The 18,071-nt window shown below is 46.1% G+C and overlaps 3 protein-coding genes and 1 long non-coding RNA gene across 8 annotated transcripts in view; 2 read left to right on the forward strand and 2 right to left on the reverse strand.

Annotated features, from left to right (window-relative positions):
• Positions 1 to 2,951, forward strand: part of nup98 (nucleoporin 98 and 96 precursor) — a 38,599-nt gene extending 35,648 nt beyond the window's left edge. For all 5 annotated transcript variants that reach the window (XM_040150340.1, XM_040150341.1, XM_040150344.1 and 2 more), the window contains one exon: positions 605 to 2,951. In XM_040150340.1, coding sequence (XP_040006274.1) covers positions 605 to 804 — 200 coding nt within the window. In that variant the 3' untranslated portion in view covers positions 805 to 2,951. The remainder of the gene's footprint in view (positions 1 to 604) is intronic.
• A 2,732-nt stretch (positions 2,952 to 5,683) lies between these two features.
• Positions 5,684 to 13,645, reverse strand: LOC120802496. Its single transcript, XM_040150391.1, has 8 exons — positions 13,443 to 13,645; positions 12,315 to 12,614; positions 11,061 to 11,126; positions 10,669 to 10,697; positions 9,641 to 9,661; positions 9,104 to 9,523; positions 7,705 to 7,935; positions 5,684 to 6,081 (listed from the first exon to the last, which is right to left on the reverse strand). The coding sequence occupies exons 2-8, from the start codon at positions 12,610 to 12,612 to the stop codon at positions 5,830 to 5,832; spliced, it is 1,317 nt and encodes a 438-aa protein (XP_040006325.1). The 5' UTR covers positions 12,613 to 12,614; positions 13,443 to 13,645; the 3' UTR covers positions 5,684 to 5,829.
• LOC120802541 lies at positions 12,670 to 14,247 on the forward strand. Its single transcript, XR_005709238.1, has 2 exons — positions 12,670 to 13,017; positions 14,064 to 14,247. It is a non-coding gene; the product is annotated as an uncharacterized LOC120802541 (long non-coding RNA).
• Positions 14,248 to 14,260: 13 nt separating this feature from the next.
• rnasekb (ribonuclease, RNase K b) lies at positions 14,261 to 18,047 on the reverse strand. The gene is made up of 3 exons (XM_040150453.1): positions 17,817 to 18,047; positions 15,684 to 15,766; positions 14,261 to 15,139 (listed from the first exon to the last, which is right to left on the reverse strand). Exons 1-3 carry the CDS (start codon positions 17,892 to 17,894, stop codon positions 14,995 to 14,997), a joined length of 306 nt encoding a protein of 101 aa, XP_040006387.1. The 5' UTR covers positions 17,895 to 18,047; the 3' UTR covers positions 14,261 to 14,994.
• Positions 18,048 to 18,071: the final 24 nt, after the last annotated feature.

The following is an 18,071-nucleotide window of genomic DNA, read 5'->3' on the forward strand; positions in this document are numbered from 1 at the left end:
GAACCTGAATCAGCTCCCCTCGGCTTTATGGAGCTTCACAGTGAGTTTCAGCTCATTGTTTATCTGTTCAGCTCTGGTTCACTCTCGCCGCTCTCACGGCGTCGTTCTCGGCCGCGGGGGGCAGATGTTTTCAGAGGAACAGCTGTAAAGAGCCACTGTCCGCTTCCTGCTCAGCAGCAACCAGCAGACAGACACAGTCAGAGACCAGCTGGTGAACATAGCGGAGCATTTAGCAGCTAAGGAGCCAGGTATTTCCCTCAGGAGCTGGTGGAGACCAAAACCAGAGCTAAAAGAGAGGGAGTGCTGGACCTAGATTCATCAGGTGACACAGACACCAGATCCAGGTGAAGGATCAGTCCCGTCTGTAACTGCTGGACGTGCAGATAAGCAACTGTTTGCTAACAAGTTTAACATATCAACTTCCCAGGTGATGAAAGGTCAGTGTTTCTGCTGAAAACAAGTGGCCAAAAAGATTAGTTATTCTAGGTTTAACAAGTGAAGTCAGCTGCTGTTGTTTGGTGAGAATGAAAACCTGCAGATGCTTCCTCGGCACAAAAGAGGCGCTGTGACTTACCCAACCCCTGCCCCTCCTCCCCTCATGCAGAAATGGCAAAGCGCGTTGCCAACATCCTGCGCGTGGTGCTGAGCCTGCAGCAGGGCGATGCGGCGTCCGACTCCCTCAGCATCCCACTCGCCCAGCTGGCACCGCACATCACCCGCCTGCCGATGCCGGAGGACTACACGCTGGAGGAGCTGCGAGGCCTCACGCAGTCGTACCTGCGACAGCTCATCGTCAGCCAATGAGAGTGCAGAACACGAGCGGGACGGCAGACGCATTGTTATAATTGTCAATAAAAGCGTGAAAAGTTCTTCAGGTGTTGAAATTCAGCTGCTCAGGCATCATGAAATCCTGACGCAGAAAGGTTTCCGAATAGAAAAAGGAGCAAAAAAACTTTTCATCAGTTAAAGTCGATTTGTCCTGTTCCCGAAAGTCTGCAAACGATAGTTTGAGAACTTTAACCTGAAGCTTATTCAGTTCAGCTTTGGACGTCGTCTGTTTGAGCTTCTTCAGCGCTTTCAGTTTGTCCACTGAAAAACAGGCACAAAGCTTCAATATGTCATTCCTCACCACCTGTGATCGTGTGTGTGTGTGTGTGTGTGTGTGTGTGTGTGTTAATTCAGGTGAGCGTTTTAAAAGATAATCAACAGTAAACGACTCGAAATGACTTAATTTAAACTTAATGCACCAGACCAGTGAGGTTTGTAAGTTTGAGCTTATTCACTACAGATCTCGCGTCTCAGTTCACATCGGTTACTCAGTTTCAGAGCAGTGCCCCCCCCCCCCAAAAAAAATGGTATATGGGATCACAAGATGATTGAACAAAAAGCAAAAAGGTTTGTTTTCACCATATCATCTTTATCTTTTTTATCATCTATTATTAATTTTTTGTTGATCTACTAATAGTTGCAGTTTTAGTTATGAGAGGTCAGTCTGTAATGACACTGACAAGTTATCACGGTAGGTCACTCAGTATCAATGGTGGTCAATCAAGTTTACCAGTGTCCAGGAACCAAATTTATATATTTTATAATGCAGCCGACGATTCCTGCGACGGGTTACGCAGCTCAGTTGGTGTTCAAGAGGCTGTTGCTTGATTTTCACACGATGCAGAAACTAATAGAATCCAGTGGATTTCTGCAGGACGAGGTAAAAGACACACACAAAGTCCTCAAACTGTCCAGCTCAAATTTGAAGTGTTAAGGAGCTAAAGCTGAAAAACACACTGGTTTGGCCCTTTTTTAAAATGGTCAGTTAATCACTTTATTTGTAGGCGCTGAGGGACGTGTAGAGGTCGGATTAGAATTAGATTTACACTCAGTCATTTCGAAGTTCTGTTACTGTTTATTATTTTGAAAGGTTCCCACAAACAGGCTTATTGCCTTCTTTAACTGAGTTTCCTTCTCCGTATGTTTGAATAGCGTCTTTGTAACTGCACCATCCTGTTCATTCGACTGTGTAAATGTAACTCTGAATTACTCGTTTGACCTCCGCCCCCGCAGAAAGCGCCACGTTATTGATTAGCTCTGAATTAGCTAAGTGCGTGTGTATTCGGGGGGGGGGTCCCATCTCTTCTCCAACAACTGACTGCTCGATATTTTTTCCTTCAAAGATTTGGTTTTATCGTGAGTAAATAAAAGCGGCCGTTAGCTTAGCGTAGTGAGACAGCAGCATCTGTTCATCTGTCAATATGTGAATAAAGATGATCTATCTTAATATTAAAGAGCGGTGATGTTGTACAAACAGGTTCGATGTGCACAAAGTTGCTTTTTTGGAGACGACTCAGAGGAAAACTCAACATGCAAAGTGTAAAAAGCCTAATGGTCTATTTTTGTAGATTTCTCGTTTTTCAGTTTGGTTTGAATGTAAATCGAAAGTGTGTGCGCACGTAACCAGAGATAAACAACAAACAAGTGTTTTTGTTTTTTTTTAATTTTAGTAGCACTTCATTACAGTTTGGTCGTCACATTTTCTGAAGTGAAGAGTTTCCTTCCAAAACGAGCTGCCAACCAGAGATTTCACTGCATGTAATTATATAAATACTGTATATTTTTGGAAAATCAAACAGGGAATATCAGGTCATTTTTATCCTCCACGTTTAATTCTTCGTAAATTGGATGCAGAGTTTTTTTGGAATGAAACCTTCCACTTACCGATCGATCGATTCGTCATTTTGCTTTTTGTTGTAGATGAGCTGTCAGCTTGCCGAGAATTTTTTTTTTTTTCCTCCCATGAGTAAAATCAGTTTCACTATTTCTGCTCCACACGATGTCTGTTTTTTCTCCTGTTAAACAGAAACAGCGTATGTAGTTTACATGGATGGATACTGCTTTTTGTGTGTGTGTGTGTGTGTGTGTGTGTGTGTGTGTGTGTGTGTGCGCGCGCATGTTTACTGTTGAATTTGTTGATAATATTTTTTAATAAAGTCAAGTAGAAATAAACAGTTATTTGTTCTTTAATCTTCGTGTTATTTGATGTTATCTCAGGGTCTATTTTTCCAGCTGTAGAGTAAGTCTGACCCTTGAGTCCACGGTAGAGGTCTTCACCGGTCCGAGAGGGAGAGTTGGAGCTGTGGACACGGTTCACTTGTTCGTTTTCATTATTATGTAGTTGTATTTTAATTTCAGAAAGCAGATGTGTATAAATAAAAGTTGAAGTGAGTCTTATCCCCTCTCAACAATCAGTGATCGCCATCATATTTCATTCTAAAAGTCTTGTTGAAATTCAAATAAACCCGATCGGACTAGGATGCATCCAGCAGGAGGAGGCTGATCTGGTTCTAGGAAAATCGGTAGCCGACAGGATTTGTGCTCTAGACCACAGGCGCAGAATTTTAAGCTCCCTGATTGGAGGGTTGGTCTTCCTCGGTCTTTATTTACACAGATTTGTACCTTTTTGACTTTTTTGTAAAATCAAAGAACCAGATATTTTCTTAGTTGTTCTTCACTAGTTCTGATGATTCCACTGGAATCACATGTCAATATAGTGATAACTTCCATTTCGCCAAAAAATACGCTTTTAATACCTTTTGTTAATTTCCTTCGAATTCCTCACCACAGATATTATGGGTCTGAACAGACGTGGATGTGAACTGATACTTGACCGGTTGGCAGAGACATATCACTGCGAGGTGGTAATTCTAGTCTTTAACTCTGACATTGGTCTAATTTGTCTAATCTTCAGTTCTTCAGATGTGGTGGAAAAAATGCAAAAAAGGGATTTTGAGCTTTTGAGTTTAGTTCCTCTGATCTCATAGTTCCTGAAACATTTTGGTCAAAAATGACTCGGTCCCCGACTCCGGCTCTGCCACCACAAGCACCTGCAATTGCCCACTTGCTTCAGACAGGCTTCAATAAAAAGGCCTCAGAGGTCCAAGTGGGTGAACTAGACAGAGACTCATGCTACTGACATCCCCCCACTGGGGGAGCCCCTCTGGAAAAAGTAGACGCAACCAAAACCAGCAGTTCAGATAAAAACCCCACCCTAACTAAACAGATACAGTGCTTTAAATCAATTTTAAAAAATACATATTTAAAAACAAATGATAAAACGATCAAAGGGGAGTGGACTCCCTGCACCCAGACCAAACCCGTGACCAGCCACAGTTAAAAATTAAATCATGTTCCTCTTCCACAAATACATGTAATTTTTACACCTTCTTTATTTCCTTGTATTTTTACCTCTGCTGAGAGCGGCATCCTCTCTTTGAGATCATCCGCTGATCTGAAGCCGATTGTTTCCCTCCGCTGCTGCGGTGCGAACACGAGCTGATCAACAGCAGGTGGAGCCGATCCTCCAGTGGCTGCCGTTAAACCACCACAGAAGAAGAGGACGCGGCGAGACGAGGTCACTGAGAGAGCGCCGGTGGAAGCTCGGACGATGGAAAACCACGTGGAGAACGTGATGGAACCTGACGTTTCTGTTGGTTCCATGTGTTGATGTGAGGAAGGTTCCGGGCTCCTCGCAGACCTGATGGTTCTGTTTCACTTTGTTTTTCATCCACACAACTACTTTTACACTTCAGATGACAGGAAACACTTATATTTTTGCGATATTTTGATGGCACAGGTCGTCAGCACCAGTGTTTGAAACCTTCGATCTTTGTGCGTCTGCTGCAGGGTTTGAGCAGCCTTGATCTGACAGTGGCACAGCAGACCTGAACCTAAAGCCTTTAAGTGAGGTAAATGATCTAAAGACCCTCAGACCTCCTGAGTTCGTGTGGACATGTAGTAACTTCCCCTCTGCTCATATTGTAGGACCTGTCCACCGCTGCTTTGCCTGAACTGTCTTGATTTTATGTAACATTCTTTTATTTATTACTGACTATTCAACCTTTATACTCACTGCACTTAGTTTGTTCTTAATTGATAATTTGCCTTTGATTTGACTGATTAGTTTAATGCTGGCCGTCCTTTTCTCAGCATCAGGTCTTCGTGGTCTGGATTCCTCTGTTTTCAGAGCAAAGGGAGGAACCACCCGGTTTTGTGTGGTCTTCGTGATAAATTCAGTTCAGTTCAGTTCAATTATATTTATATAGCAGCCAAATCATAAGAGGTATTCTCAGAGCACTTTTTCATGTAGAGCAGGTCTAGACCAGGACTCTATGGGGGTTACGTTGGGTCCTTGTAAATATAACTATAAAGTGCTCAGTGAGGGTAGGTGTCCCGGGGGGTATTAAAAACAGAAGTACAGACAAGTTTGTATATGATCACGAGATGTGCGCACAGACTGGAGGAAGGAAACAGAATATGAGTGAGAACCTCTGGACACAACATAAGTTGTTGTTGTGGGATAAACCGCAGGAATCAGTGATATTTGGTAGATGTTCTGAACCCCAAGAAGAAAACCCCCGCTCCCACCTACAGAACTTGATGATCCGTTTCTGTAACTGAGGGATGACCCGTGGCACTCGTGTCAGGTGGAACTTTCTGCCAATCACATACAAGGTATTGACTGAATCGGCTCCGAGCTGCGTCTCTGACCTGCTGAACCCACACGGTTACAGAGTTAAGTCCCGCCGAGCTCCGACAAGTTGATTAGTACACTGTAAAATGTCCCAGACACTACAGATGTTGGTCACTGCTCTTTGAAAAGTGTAGACTTTCAGCTTTAATGAAAGGGTTTAACAAAAACATCACATTAAAGGTTTAGGGATTACAGCCATTTTTTTACATATTCATTTTCAGAGGCTCAGAAATAATTGGACAGTTGACAACTGATGAGTTTCATGGTCGGGTGTGGCCTGTTCTCTTGTTATTTCACGACAGATTCTAAGCGGCACTGATTTTAACGATCTCACTTCCTTGAACTTCTGCATCTGCTGAGAGGGGCATTTTCTGGAGGAGCCTTTCTTCGAAGTCACCCTCCAGTCTGACACCAAACGCCTTTGCCAGAAGGTGAGATGCCACCACAAATGCTTGCACCTGGCTGTTGAACTCTGCTTCCAGGTGAGTCTCCTTCTTGTTGGCTTTTGTGATGCCTATAATCAAAATTCTCACATTCTTGACGGCAGCGCTGTGGACCTGCACAAAGACAGATTGACATTCGCAGTCAAGCTTCAGGACACGCTGAGAATCGCTGGAAAACGTTCAGTAGCTGACAGCTCATGAGCTAATGTTTCTTCTCTTGGGGACGAGAACTTGACACGTGCCACAACATTTAGGGCCTTGGCCAGTTTGCGATGCCCGTGTCTGGATGGGCCTTAAAAACACCCAAAACAACCTGACAACAATACAATAAAATCCCCATAAAACTTGATGACAAGCACCAGATCACTTATTCCTCTCAGTCAATTGAATTGATTAGTCGATCGACAACTACTAACCTCCAGTGTGGGTATTTGAAGCTTTTCTCTAGTTCATGTAATTATTAACTGTTGGCCAGACAAAACGAGTGATGGTGAAAAACATCCCTCACCTTTTCCTATTTTTTGATCTCTTATAGACGGATCAAAAAATAATAATAATCGTCAAGATTATTATCACCGGACAATGAAAATTGTTAGTTGCAGCCCTCATTCCTGTCAAGGTTCTGTGAGTCAGGGGTTCCACGTACATATTGATCCAAAGATGCACCACGAAATAATGAACAAGGAACCCTGAGAGGAAGCAGCAGGTCACTGAGCACCTGAGGAGTCTGGTTATGTAGGCTTTTATAGATTAGTTTAATATTGGCAAATTCAGAGAAACGATCAAAGGTTGACATTTAGTTTCTTAATAACACGGCAGTGGTGTGAACCTGATCGGATTTAATGGCTTGATATCATTTCATCATAAGAGGCCTGATTGTTGTAGGTGCTTCTAGTGATCCAGAGGTTCCACAGTAACTGTGAAAAGATCACAGATGCATGAAACTCTTTGTGGCATAGGACAGTCAACCGTCTCTAATGCGTCTAAACGTCCGTAGGTTTGCGTTGGCAAACGTACTCAGAGATTCAGTCAGACGTTTCACCTCCGAAATCTGTTCAACACGTTCTCCATTGGTCTTTAACTCATCAACTTCTGACGAGGGAAAGAAAAGACAGTTTTCTGAACGTGCAGCACAAGATGTGAGTTTTCAGAGCGGCTGCTGTGGCTGTAAATGTTGTGGCAGCTGGGTAGAAACGGGTGAAATACTTCCACTGGATACATGCAGCGGCTTCAGAAAGTGTTCAGACCCTAAAGTCAGTGCTGTGGCAGCAGTTACAGCTTCCAGGCCTCTTGGATACGTCTCTACACACCTGGATTTGGGCAGTTTATCCCCGAATAGGATTTCAATACTTTTAGAAGTGAGAGATTTAATTTTTTTTTTTTTTTTTTGATTTTTGCTAAAAAATTCCAAAAACATGTTTTCACTTTGTCATTATGGATTATTGAGTGTGGATCGCTGGACAAAAATGGAAGTTTCAACCATTTACAGTTACATCTACCAGAGTGTACAAAAAGTGAAGGGGTCTGAACACTTTCTGAAACCACTTTCACACATGAAAGCTTCCTCCGTGACAGGATTCAGGTCAGTCATTTATGCCCAAACAAAGACTGTCAGCGGTTTTTAGGTTCAGTGCCTCGTTCTGCCAACAAACTGAGAAACCTGTGACCTGGGAGAAAAGCCAGACATGTTTTCAAACTGACACCGGTTGAACATTGTGTAGTGTGGATCGCAGATACCTGGAAAATTCTGGTGAAATCAGTTGAGTTCAGAGATACTGTGTCATAGTAGTGATTGGTCCTCACGTTGGTCACCCTGACAAGGTCTCCCTCCGATTTTCCACTGAGCTGCTTGATGTCGTTGCCCCACAAGCTGATCCGGATGTAACCTGTGTCATCTTTAAGTCTGAAATCCTGCTTCTCTTTCTTGCGCCGTTTGGTCTTCAAACTGATGTGCGCAACGGAACCGATCTGAGCAAACCAACACAACGAGATTAAGACAATACTGAGAACGATGCAGTGGGCAGTTTCGAACAGGCAGGGTGTAGGGCAGCTAAAAGCGGGGAGGCACTGGAAAACCAGAGCTGGGCTGAATCCAAATGTCCGGACTTCACTGCACTTGCAGACTCGGGGGCTGAACGAACGCGTTCCCAGAAAGTCCCTGAACTCTGAGGGCTGTCCAGATCCACAATTCATCTAGTCCATAAGAAGCCTCATGACTCTGCGGACTACCAGAGCGTCTGCTTTGGGTGCGGACTGAACCGGACTTCACTCAGAAAATGACCAATGAACTGTAGCCATTAGGATGTGGGGATGTAGAAAATAAACACATCAAAAAATAAACATGTACCCTATTTAGTTTAAGACCATTTTGGGTTTTTTTCATTTTTGTTCTATAAGTTTATTGATGCTGTGAGGTTTCTTATTACACATGCAGAATATGAATAATCGGGATTTGTTATAGTCTGTTGGTTTTGGTTCTTTACCATCTATGCTGTGAGGATCCTCAGTTGAGGGTTTTAATGTTGATATAATATTGTGTTTGGCAGCTTTTGCAAAGGCAAAATGTTACTGCCCATTCTGACCACATCTGTCATGGCTGCTTTACATAGCAACGGCTCGTCGCTCATTTCAACCCCTCGTGGCCTCAGTGAAGACGTCAATGCGCGTACGACAAAAGTCCACCAGACAGAGGGTGGACACTTGAATTCAGCCTATATTTAGGAAAAGGGCTCGTATGGCGTCTGTTGTGGCGCTGACGGTACCACGGGAGGGTGCGGTAGAAGTGGCCAGCGGTTACTGGTAAGATTAGAGCCACTGGATAAGTAGGGGCGACAGCCAGAGGCCATGGCATTTAGATGAAGCTGTCTATCAAGCCAGGGGGCCAACCTAAGTAGCTTAACCCGAGCAGAACCGCTGTAGATGCGAGGCCGGGTCGAGCCACCGAGCGTCTGCTCTTTGCTTGGGTGAGAGTGGGACTGGAAGGCAGTTTGGACAGGCAGTGCCGAGCGCTCGGGTGATAGCGCAAAACATATGACGGTAATACTGGGCTTCCACAGAAACGCTCACCCAGCCTGTGGCACCATGTGTGCTGCTACATAATATATATATATATATATATATAAAAACAGAAACTCACCTCTTGTATTGTTCCTTCAACACTCACTAATGTCTTATCGAACATTTTGGCCTCAGTGATGGAGCGAACTGGACTCTGACGATAGATGATCATCAAAGCTTCCAGCTCCAGCTCCTCCGGAACCTCCACAGTGCTGGTCTTGGAGACTCTGCTTTTTTTGGTTACTTTCATGAGGTCCTCTTCCATGATTACCCCCGTGAACAAGTAGGATTCCTTTTCCGTGATTTTTTGATAGAGCTCTTCTCCATACACCATCACTTTAATGCAGGCTGTCTCATCAGCAACCGCCAGGTAAAAGAAAAACCTTTTCACCTTCTCTTTAGTTTCATACGTGCGCAGACCAGATTTCTGCACAACTTTCCCAGCCAAGGCCTTTTGGCCGAGGTCACCGCTGGTCCTTAGATCATGGATGTTTTTTCTCTGGACACAGAGAGAAAAACAATTTCAGAGAAACGTAAATTTAAACATAAATGTCTGAATTAATCGGCCCAAAGTCAAAAGCCTGTGAGCAATAAAGTAAGACTGAAAGAAACTCACCCAAGACTGGTTTTTTCTTTCCTGGAAAATAAACAGTTGGTTAACGCTCAGCTACTCACGATGGAAGAGCGGATATGGTTGGCAGGTGTGACATTTCGTGGTTTAAACATCCTACTTCTGTGTTTTCAGAGAAATCGAGTTCAAATAACTGAGAGGTAAATCATTCGAACCGGCTCAAACCTAATTTTAAACGACACTGTAGAATCGAAACTCAGGTCGCTCTCGGCGCCTCCGCTGCCTCGCTGAGGGACAAGCGCGGATTTGTTGTTGTAGCACTGATGTAAGCAGGCGTCCAGGCAAGAAGAGCCCCGTGTTAAAAAATGCAAGAGGTCTCGCTGGTGCTGTTTCAGTTAACAGGTGGGAGGTAACAGAACACGACCCACGACGGATCCACGGGTCGGAAGGTTTTTCCGACACCGAAACGCTGAACGGAGGCTTCTGAAACTTTCCGAAAGACACGGTGACAATCATTTTGTCTTCCGTCAGGACAGTCGCAAGGTAACCGGCAGGAACGCAGTGTTCACGTCCACACAGCGTCTCGCCAGTCGACACCGCGCGGTCGAAGCGCGTTTCCTCAGCGGTCGGGGGCGGGGGGATAACGTGGGGCTCAGGTAAAGGGAAACGAATTATGACGCCGGAGCTTTTCCAAAACTCTCTCCAGAGCGTGTAAATGTTAAAGTGCAGCTCTGTGTTTCAGTGTTCAAGGGTCGGAGCTGCACCTTTCCTCGCCTCCAGCTTTCTCCGTGATGGTTCATCTGAAATGTCGGCAGAGCCGCCGCCGTTCGCCTGACTTCCGTGGGTTTTACCGGACGATGTTGTGACTACACAATCCTGATTTTCCTGAATGCCTGCTGGGTAACGTAGTGTTTCTGAGACTCAGAACCGCTCCGCCAGAGCCCTACCAGAGTGGATTTCTGTCAGAACATGTTTACGTCCTTGGCTGCGATGTGCTTTGTGATGACTAGGTGTGTGTATAGCAGCATGTAAAGCTGTGCTCTGTGTGTTATTCATTGTAACCTGACTCCTACCTTGTCAGGTTTGCAGCTATTCGGTTGATCTGTAGAAGAAGAAACAAACATCGGTCAGCGAGTTTCTACCCTGTTGCCCTCCTTCTCTTTACATTACAAAATGACTTCCACCAAACTGTCTCTTTATTCTCATTTGTTTTATTTATCAGTTGCTGCATTTTATTTAGATGTGACGACACACGTCTCGGAATCTTTTCTTCTTCTTCATAAAGTCTCTATCTGAAAACGGAGGTTTGTCTTAAAATGCACATGCCAGCTTGTATTGTGGCTGTTATGGTCGTTTTAGTCAAAGGTGGAAGTTTTTCCCGGTGCAGATATTTTGCTGTGGAGTAGAAATTTCCAACACTATCTGTGGGTTTATGTTAGAGGCGTGTGCGTCCATTTCAACCTACCAGCTGCAGCATTTCGCTCCTCATCCGAGCTTTCGGAGTCACGTGCCACGGCCTTCTTCTTAAACCCTGAAAGTGAAATTTAAGCCGTTAAACACTCACGCAGCTCCACGCTTTCCTCTTCTGGTCGACATCCCCGTGCGCAGGCTGCGAGCCTCAGGTGAGGCGGGGGGAGAACAACTCGGGGCCATGTGGGGGTTTGTGGGCCGCTGATTTGTTGCTGGGATTCACCGGTGTTTATTTCTATGGTTCTGTCACATTCTGTTTCTTGTTTTCCCTCTGATATTGTTCATTTATTTGTCACCTGCCTGTAATTTCGCCCTTGAATCAGCAGCAAACGCAGCATTTTGTCGGTGGACGTCCCGTATTGGGCCATTTCCTTTGGGCCTCCGTGAACACAAGTTCCTACCGAGCTACCGGGCTCCAGCTACTGTGTCGGTCTGGTTTTGGTGGGTCTGCCGCTGTCAATCGGTCAACACGCCATTCAAACTATTTACCGGGCGACACATGACGGCCGAGGAGCGGTTTGCGTTGAACACTGGGGGGGGGGCAGCAGACCCAGGGTGGGACCACCGAACGGCGATCGTCATCCTCTGGGTTTTTGTTGTCTCACTTAGCATTTCTCAGAAGCGACCGGGCGGCTTTTGTCTGCAGACACGTGGAGTTGACGTGTCCTCTCGCAGACGCGGATGCGACAGTTGCCTCAGCGAATCGCTGGACTGTTTGACATTGGACGCTTCTCGGCCACAGCCAATCGTTCGCAACCCTAAAGCTTTACGCGCTGTTACCACATTAAAGTACCTTTTAACCTAACAAAGTGTCCAGTGGACCACTACCTAGTACATTAACGTCGCATTATAGCTCAGGCTGCACATTAGTATATTTCGTCAGAGTCGATGCCAGTTTTGCTTCAGTGCATCTACCACAAGTGTAATAATGTCTGTACTCTAGTTTAACTACGGCTTTTTAAAAGTAAAAGCTTTTAACTTGAAGTCTCTTCTAGTAAACTCATTAAAAGTGGTCAACGGGAGTTCACGATACAGTTTTTAAATTTAAGTGGCAGAACTCGAGCTGCACTCATTTTGAATACATATGAAATATACTTTGAATCCAAATTTTGGACTCAAGCTAATTTCTCTGAGCCGGTGCTTCGGAGAACCTGCCGCAGCCGTAAAAGCCCGCGCGCCGGCTCGTGGCTCGCCTGACGCCTGCGGAGGCCCGGAATAAACAACATGAACGAGAACCGCGTGGACTCACCCTTGTTCCGCGTCTCATCTTTCTTCCTCAGCTTCTCCACAAAGGGTTGCAGCAGGTCCTGGACCGCGGAGTCCCTCCTCGGGATCTCGTCGATGGCTTCGTTGACTGCGGAGATGGACTCGTTTATGCCATAATGCTCGATGATGGTTTTGGGCATCTCTTCCTTGGACCTCTCAGTCTTCAGACCTTTGGGGATCCTTTCCAAAGCCTCCAGCATCTTTCTGTACTGGTGCTTTTCCAGCTCCTCCAGGATGGAGGTCAGGGCTTTTTTCCACATTTTCTCTGAAATCCTCGACATCTCTGACCCACACACACACACACACACACACATGCGGTGTGAAACCTGCGTTGACCTTTTCTGTCTTGTTTAATTTCAAACCCCAAACGCTGCAGTGCGGCACTAACGCCCCACAGAGACCCTGTCTGAGGACCCGTGGAGTCGCATGTTTTTACTCCACGCTCACACTCGTCCCGCTCATTTGATCGAGCCCAGTTTCGAGCTTCTTTTACTTTTACTTTCCGTTTCACCTCTTACTTCTACTCCACCACGGTTCAGGGGACAGTGTTGCACCTTTTTTACGGCTTGGGTTACTTCACAGATTAATGTCCAAGGTTCAATCACTCATCGCCACAACACCAGCAGCCATAGAAAGACACGGTCCAGACGAGAGGGGGCCACAAAAACAGTCCCATCAACAAAACCGTAAGTACAGGTGTTTTACGGGCAGCGGAGCCCCGAGGACGCGGGCTGGTTCGGGGCGAGAGTGGTCGTGAAAGCAGGACCTTCTGGTCTTAATACCGCGGTGGTTAAACAGCGGGTTTGTCGGGTGTGGGACGCGCTTTACAATGCGAGAACTTCCCGTTGAATGTGGATGAGGTGAAGCTCGGACATGAGGTCGGTTCTTGAGAGTCCGAGAACTTTCTGTTGTGGCTCCGTAGAACGGCAGCGTGTGGCGGAGTCTCGTAAACGCCGCGCATCGGCCGGACAGGTGCTTCTGTCCGGTCGCCTTCAGTCAGACCAGCCCCTCTGAGGCGACGGTAACCTAACGCGGTAAACTGACCCCCAACCCCCAACCCCCATTACCCTCCCCTGCTTTACACGACCAGCGAGGCGAGCTGGACCCGTACCTGGAGCGCAGATGATGGAGCCGAGTAGAATCGGTTTTCGGTGGTTTTCAGAAGCGGGGACGTCTCTGGTGTCGACTCGCTGTCTCCCTCTCGGTGATGCTGAGCGGTTGTCGTCGTTAACGTTTGATGTGTCTCAGAGGCGGGAAAACATTCGTGTTTTTGGCGCAATGACACGCGGGACAAGTGGTAGATACCAACTGAACCCCCCCAAAACGGTGACCCGTGCGGTGTAAGGGCCCAGTTTTTCGGTGGATTTCGGCTGAGAGTAAAAGTCCCCGCTGAAAACAAGGCATCGACACCGACCACAGGCCCGGATGAGTCTGCAGCAAACGGGGCAGAAGAAAAGTTGTTTACATCCAGTTCACAGGCATCACCTTCTAAACAGGTGCTGCCACCTTCACAGATGCTTTTTATCCTCGTTTAGTGTTTCACTCTCCTTTGTTTTCTATTCTTCTTCTTGCTCTGCCACTTTATTTTAATCATATTGGCACTTTGGGTAGTTTCACTTGTTGGCGCGTTTAAATTATAGACGTTGCTTTTACCAGTCACGTGTTGTATTTGTTCTGTTTCGTACACATATGGGAATCATGTGCTATAAAGTTTATATCATTTATTTTACAGGACGTAAGGAAAGGTTGAAGGTGGCGTCGGATCGGGAACCACCAGAGTCTGGTTGCTGGTAGAGCTGTGCTGCACATGGAAGATTGAAACATCAGACAAATCACATCTCCGTTTAACTGAAATGTACCTTACAAGAGACTGGAGACCAATCATGGTGCAAATAAAGAAGCATTTCTGAAATGAAGACAATCTTTTCGTCTTTACACACACTCACTTTATTGCAAAGGATCATCCACCATAATTGTTTTGTCACATAAACACCTTTCAGTTTGAGCCACGGTGGCTTTAGTAACAAACGGCATGTGGACACTTTTACTTCAACATTTTTATTTCTTCAGAAAACAGCGGGAGGACCTGAAGGTGGGTTTGCTGTCGGCAGCTCGCTGGAAGCGACACCTTGACACGTTTACTTTGGCGGGTACAACCATGTTTCTTCCGTTCAAGCTGAAGCTCAGAACTAGAAAATATATAAAACTGATAAAAGTGACTCCGTCTTTCTACTGTCAAGGCGTCACCTCCAAACCTCCGAAAGGGCTGATTTCTTTTCACGTTAGCTTCTGCTGCTTTAGCTGAGGGTGTTAATTCCAATCCAGGAAATAAATGGGACATGCAGGAGTTCTGAAGCCAAAATGGCCCAGCGTTTGGTCGTTTGAATGAATGACCCGTTCGAAGGAATGATGCAAGGTTTCATCCGACGACGACAACGACAACAACAACAAACATCACAACAGACGACAAACACATGGAAGCTTTTCACTTGAAGATAAATAGTTGGGCCTGACCGGTGACGCCCGACCACCTCCCGTCACCACCAGATCGCCCCGAACTCAGATAATCCTAATGTAAACTGCGTGGACAGAAGATGACCTGCAGCTGCCGGTGTCAGGCGGTCGGAGGTCAGAGGTCAGGCTCGGGTCCTCCCCGCGGCTCCTTATGTGACCATGTACTCCTGGCGCTTGTTGAGTCGGACCTGGCAGAGGGAGACGGCGCCCACCGCCACGTAGATGGCGGCAGCGATGAAGCAGTTGATGCTGACCTGGTTGTACAGACTGTAGATGTTCTGAGGAGGATTTTTACTGCAGGAGAGAAGAACAGACGGGTTCATGTACCTGTACTGGTCCGTCTGTCAACACGCTAACCGGATCGCGACTGGCCTCATTGTGAACTCGAACTGAAACAGTTTTTACAGAGGCATCGGTCCTGCGGTCGTGACTGATCTGGTGCTTGCTGTGTTTTGCTATTTTACTGTACCCAGTCCTTTAAAACAGCTGTCATGAAACCTAGACTCGATCCAGATGCTTTAGCCAAGCACAGACCCGCATCCACCCTCCCCTTTATTTCTATAGTCCTTGAAAAGGCTGTGGCAAAGCAGCTATGTGATTATTTGCATGGGAAGGGCACGTCTGAGGACTTTCAGTCAGGGTTTAGCGTGTATCACGGCACAGCCACAGCACCAACGACCTTCTCGTGTCTCGTCTCATCTTTGCTGTTGAACTGCATTTCACAGAGAAGTGTTCCCAATATTTAACCTGCCCTCATTCACATAGAGCGACAAAATATCAGAAACCCCTGAACCGGCAGCTGAGGATGCATTTCCTGTCCGTCAGGTGTTTGACTCACTCGTTATGAATGTCCTCCTCGGTGAACGGGACGTCCTCGATCAGCACGGCTGACTTGGCGCTGAAGAAGATTCCCAGCATCGCCTGAAACACAACGACACCGGGTCAGATCAGATCGGGCCGAGGTGAGGCTCGGGGACGCAGCAGAGGCCGCAGGGGGGTGTCGGTGGAGGCGGGACTATCACAACTCTGTAGTTTTCCAATAATCACCACCACGTGTCTCTGGCAGTGCTGATCACTGGGTCAAACAACTGACAGAAAAGTTTCAACAACAATCATTTGAGCCGCTTATAGAGTAAAAACGCTGTTGGAACGAGGTGGCACCTTGGCTCTGGGACGCTACGATGGACGTTTCTCACAATTTTCTAACTGGACCAAATAGAGCTGCAACAATTAATCGATCAGTCGAGCGACAGAAAATTATTCCGAAGCGTTTTTCGATCATCGAATAATCGCTTAGGTCCCTTTTTTAAAGCAAAAATATCAAATGTCTGCTGTTTCTAGCTTCTCATGTGGATACGTGATGATTTTCTTAGTCACACGTGATAGCGCCTTTTTAAAATAGGAATTAAATTCAGTACTTTTCCAGACTTGTCAAGACCTGCAGGTGCCCCGTTTATCAATGTACTAACAACTCCAACTCCTGCTGTGGACACCAATCAGTGGAGATAATGAAGGACGACATAGTGAACCACAGCTGGAATAAGAGAAGCTGCGTCTGCATAGGAGTTAGAACAGCCGTACATTGATAAACACTGCGGTGGAAACCATTCATGAAATGTTTGTATCCTGCTTAGACATGCTAAACAGGGGGAAGTAAAGTCTCACTGGTTCTCATTTGTCTCAGTGGCTGCTGTAACACTGCAGTGTCCTTTTAGGATTAACAAAGTTCAGAAAAGCTCCCAGTGGAAACTTCACGTACTGTATCTGGGTTTGGGATTGTTCATCAGACAAAACCAGACATTGGGAGGCATCACCTTGGACCGTGAGCCCGTTCACAGCTCTCCGGCGTTTTACAGCCCGGAAAATGAACTTTACAAAATGAATCCACAGAGAAAATAATGACAAGTTGCAGCCCTGATACACATGCGAATAGAAGATCCTTCATCCTGTGTTTTACGGTCTGAGCGTGTGGTTCCTGCCTCCGACTGTGGAAAACCTGACTTCCTGCTCTGAAAAGTCACATGAGGGTAAAAACACAGAGTCACATGACTCAGAATCTTCTGCCTCTGCAGTTCCTCGTCCTTCAAATCTGTCTTCTTGGACAATGTCCGGAGTCAGTCAACCATCAGACACAGACCGTGTGTACTTTAACACCTGTCATCGGCCGGACACATAAACCCGATTTCCATCGCCCCGTTCAATAAGTCAACACATGTCAGGAATTAGTCGGTTTTCCAGGCTCGTTCTCCCCGTGGGATTTAGCTGATTGATTCCTGTTCGTAACGTTAGAGACTTTTGGCGACTAGACAGAAATAAAACCATTCATTTGGCTGGAAAACCGGACTTTAGCCATGGCCGCAACTTGAATTACACAGGCTCACCGATCCAACAGTAAACTGACAAGGGCCGACACTAACATTCATTTTCAGTCTGATTTTCTGCATCCATCATGGATTGTTTTGTCTCTGAAACACAAGCAAAAGGCGAAAACTGCCCGTTGTAAGTTCCCAGAGCCCAATGAGACGTCTTCAAACTTCTGCTTGGATTCGACCAACGACATTAAGTTGAGAAACAAAAGCCTCAAATTTCACATTTAAGAAGCCGAGACCAACGAATATTTGGCGTTTTTTTTTCTGGAAAATTTAAAATGTATTTCTTTGCCGATGGCAATAACAACCAATCAATGAATCGATTATTCGTTGCAGCTCTAGTACTGACTGCTGGTGCAGTAATATTTTCTAATGTACATTTAGGTTGGCCTACTTGGGCTCGGTCTATTAACCGGAGAAGAAATAACGTTCAAGGACTAGTTCGCGACAGACGGTTTGTGAGTCATCATTTTGAGGGTCCGACGAACTTGAACAGAAACGGGCGAAGACGTGTATTTTCTAAAAACGTCCCCACGAACATTCCGGTCGCTAAACAGTACCGATCCAGGAAATAGTCGGCTCCAGAGACCCAGATTACTCACCAGCATGATGACCCCCCAGATGCTGATCACTATTCCGCAAGCGGCCATCTTCGGCCCGCAGAACAGAAGCGACGGCATGTCGGTCTTGGGTCCTATCGATCAGTCAGAGGCTGATTTTCTTTCGGATTCACTAAAAACTGAGAGACGTTTTGCCGACGGACGACAGCCAGACCGAGCTTCACGGTCAGCTGATCCTCAACAGTCGCTTTCACTCGGATGACTTCGGCAACCGTCGTGACTCTGGGCGAAGCGACC

Source organism: Xiphias gladius, chromosome 17 (genome assembly GCF_016859285.1).
Source record: "Xiphias gladius isolate SHS-SW01 ecotype Sanya breed wild chromosome 17, ASM1685928v1, whole genome shotgun sequence".
Lineage (NCBI taxonomy): Eukaryota > Metazoa > Chordata > Actinopteri > Istiophoriformes > Xiphiidae > Xiphias > Xiphias gladius.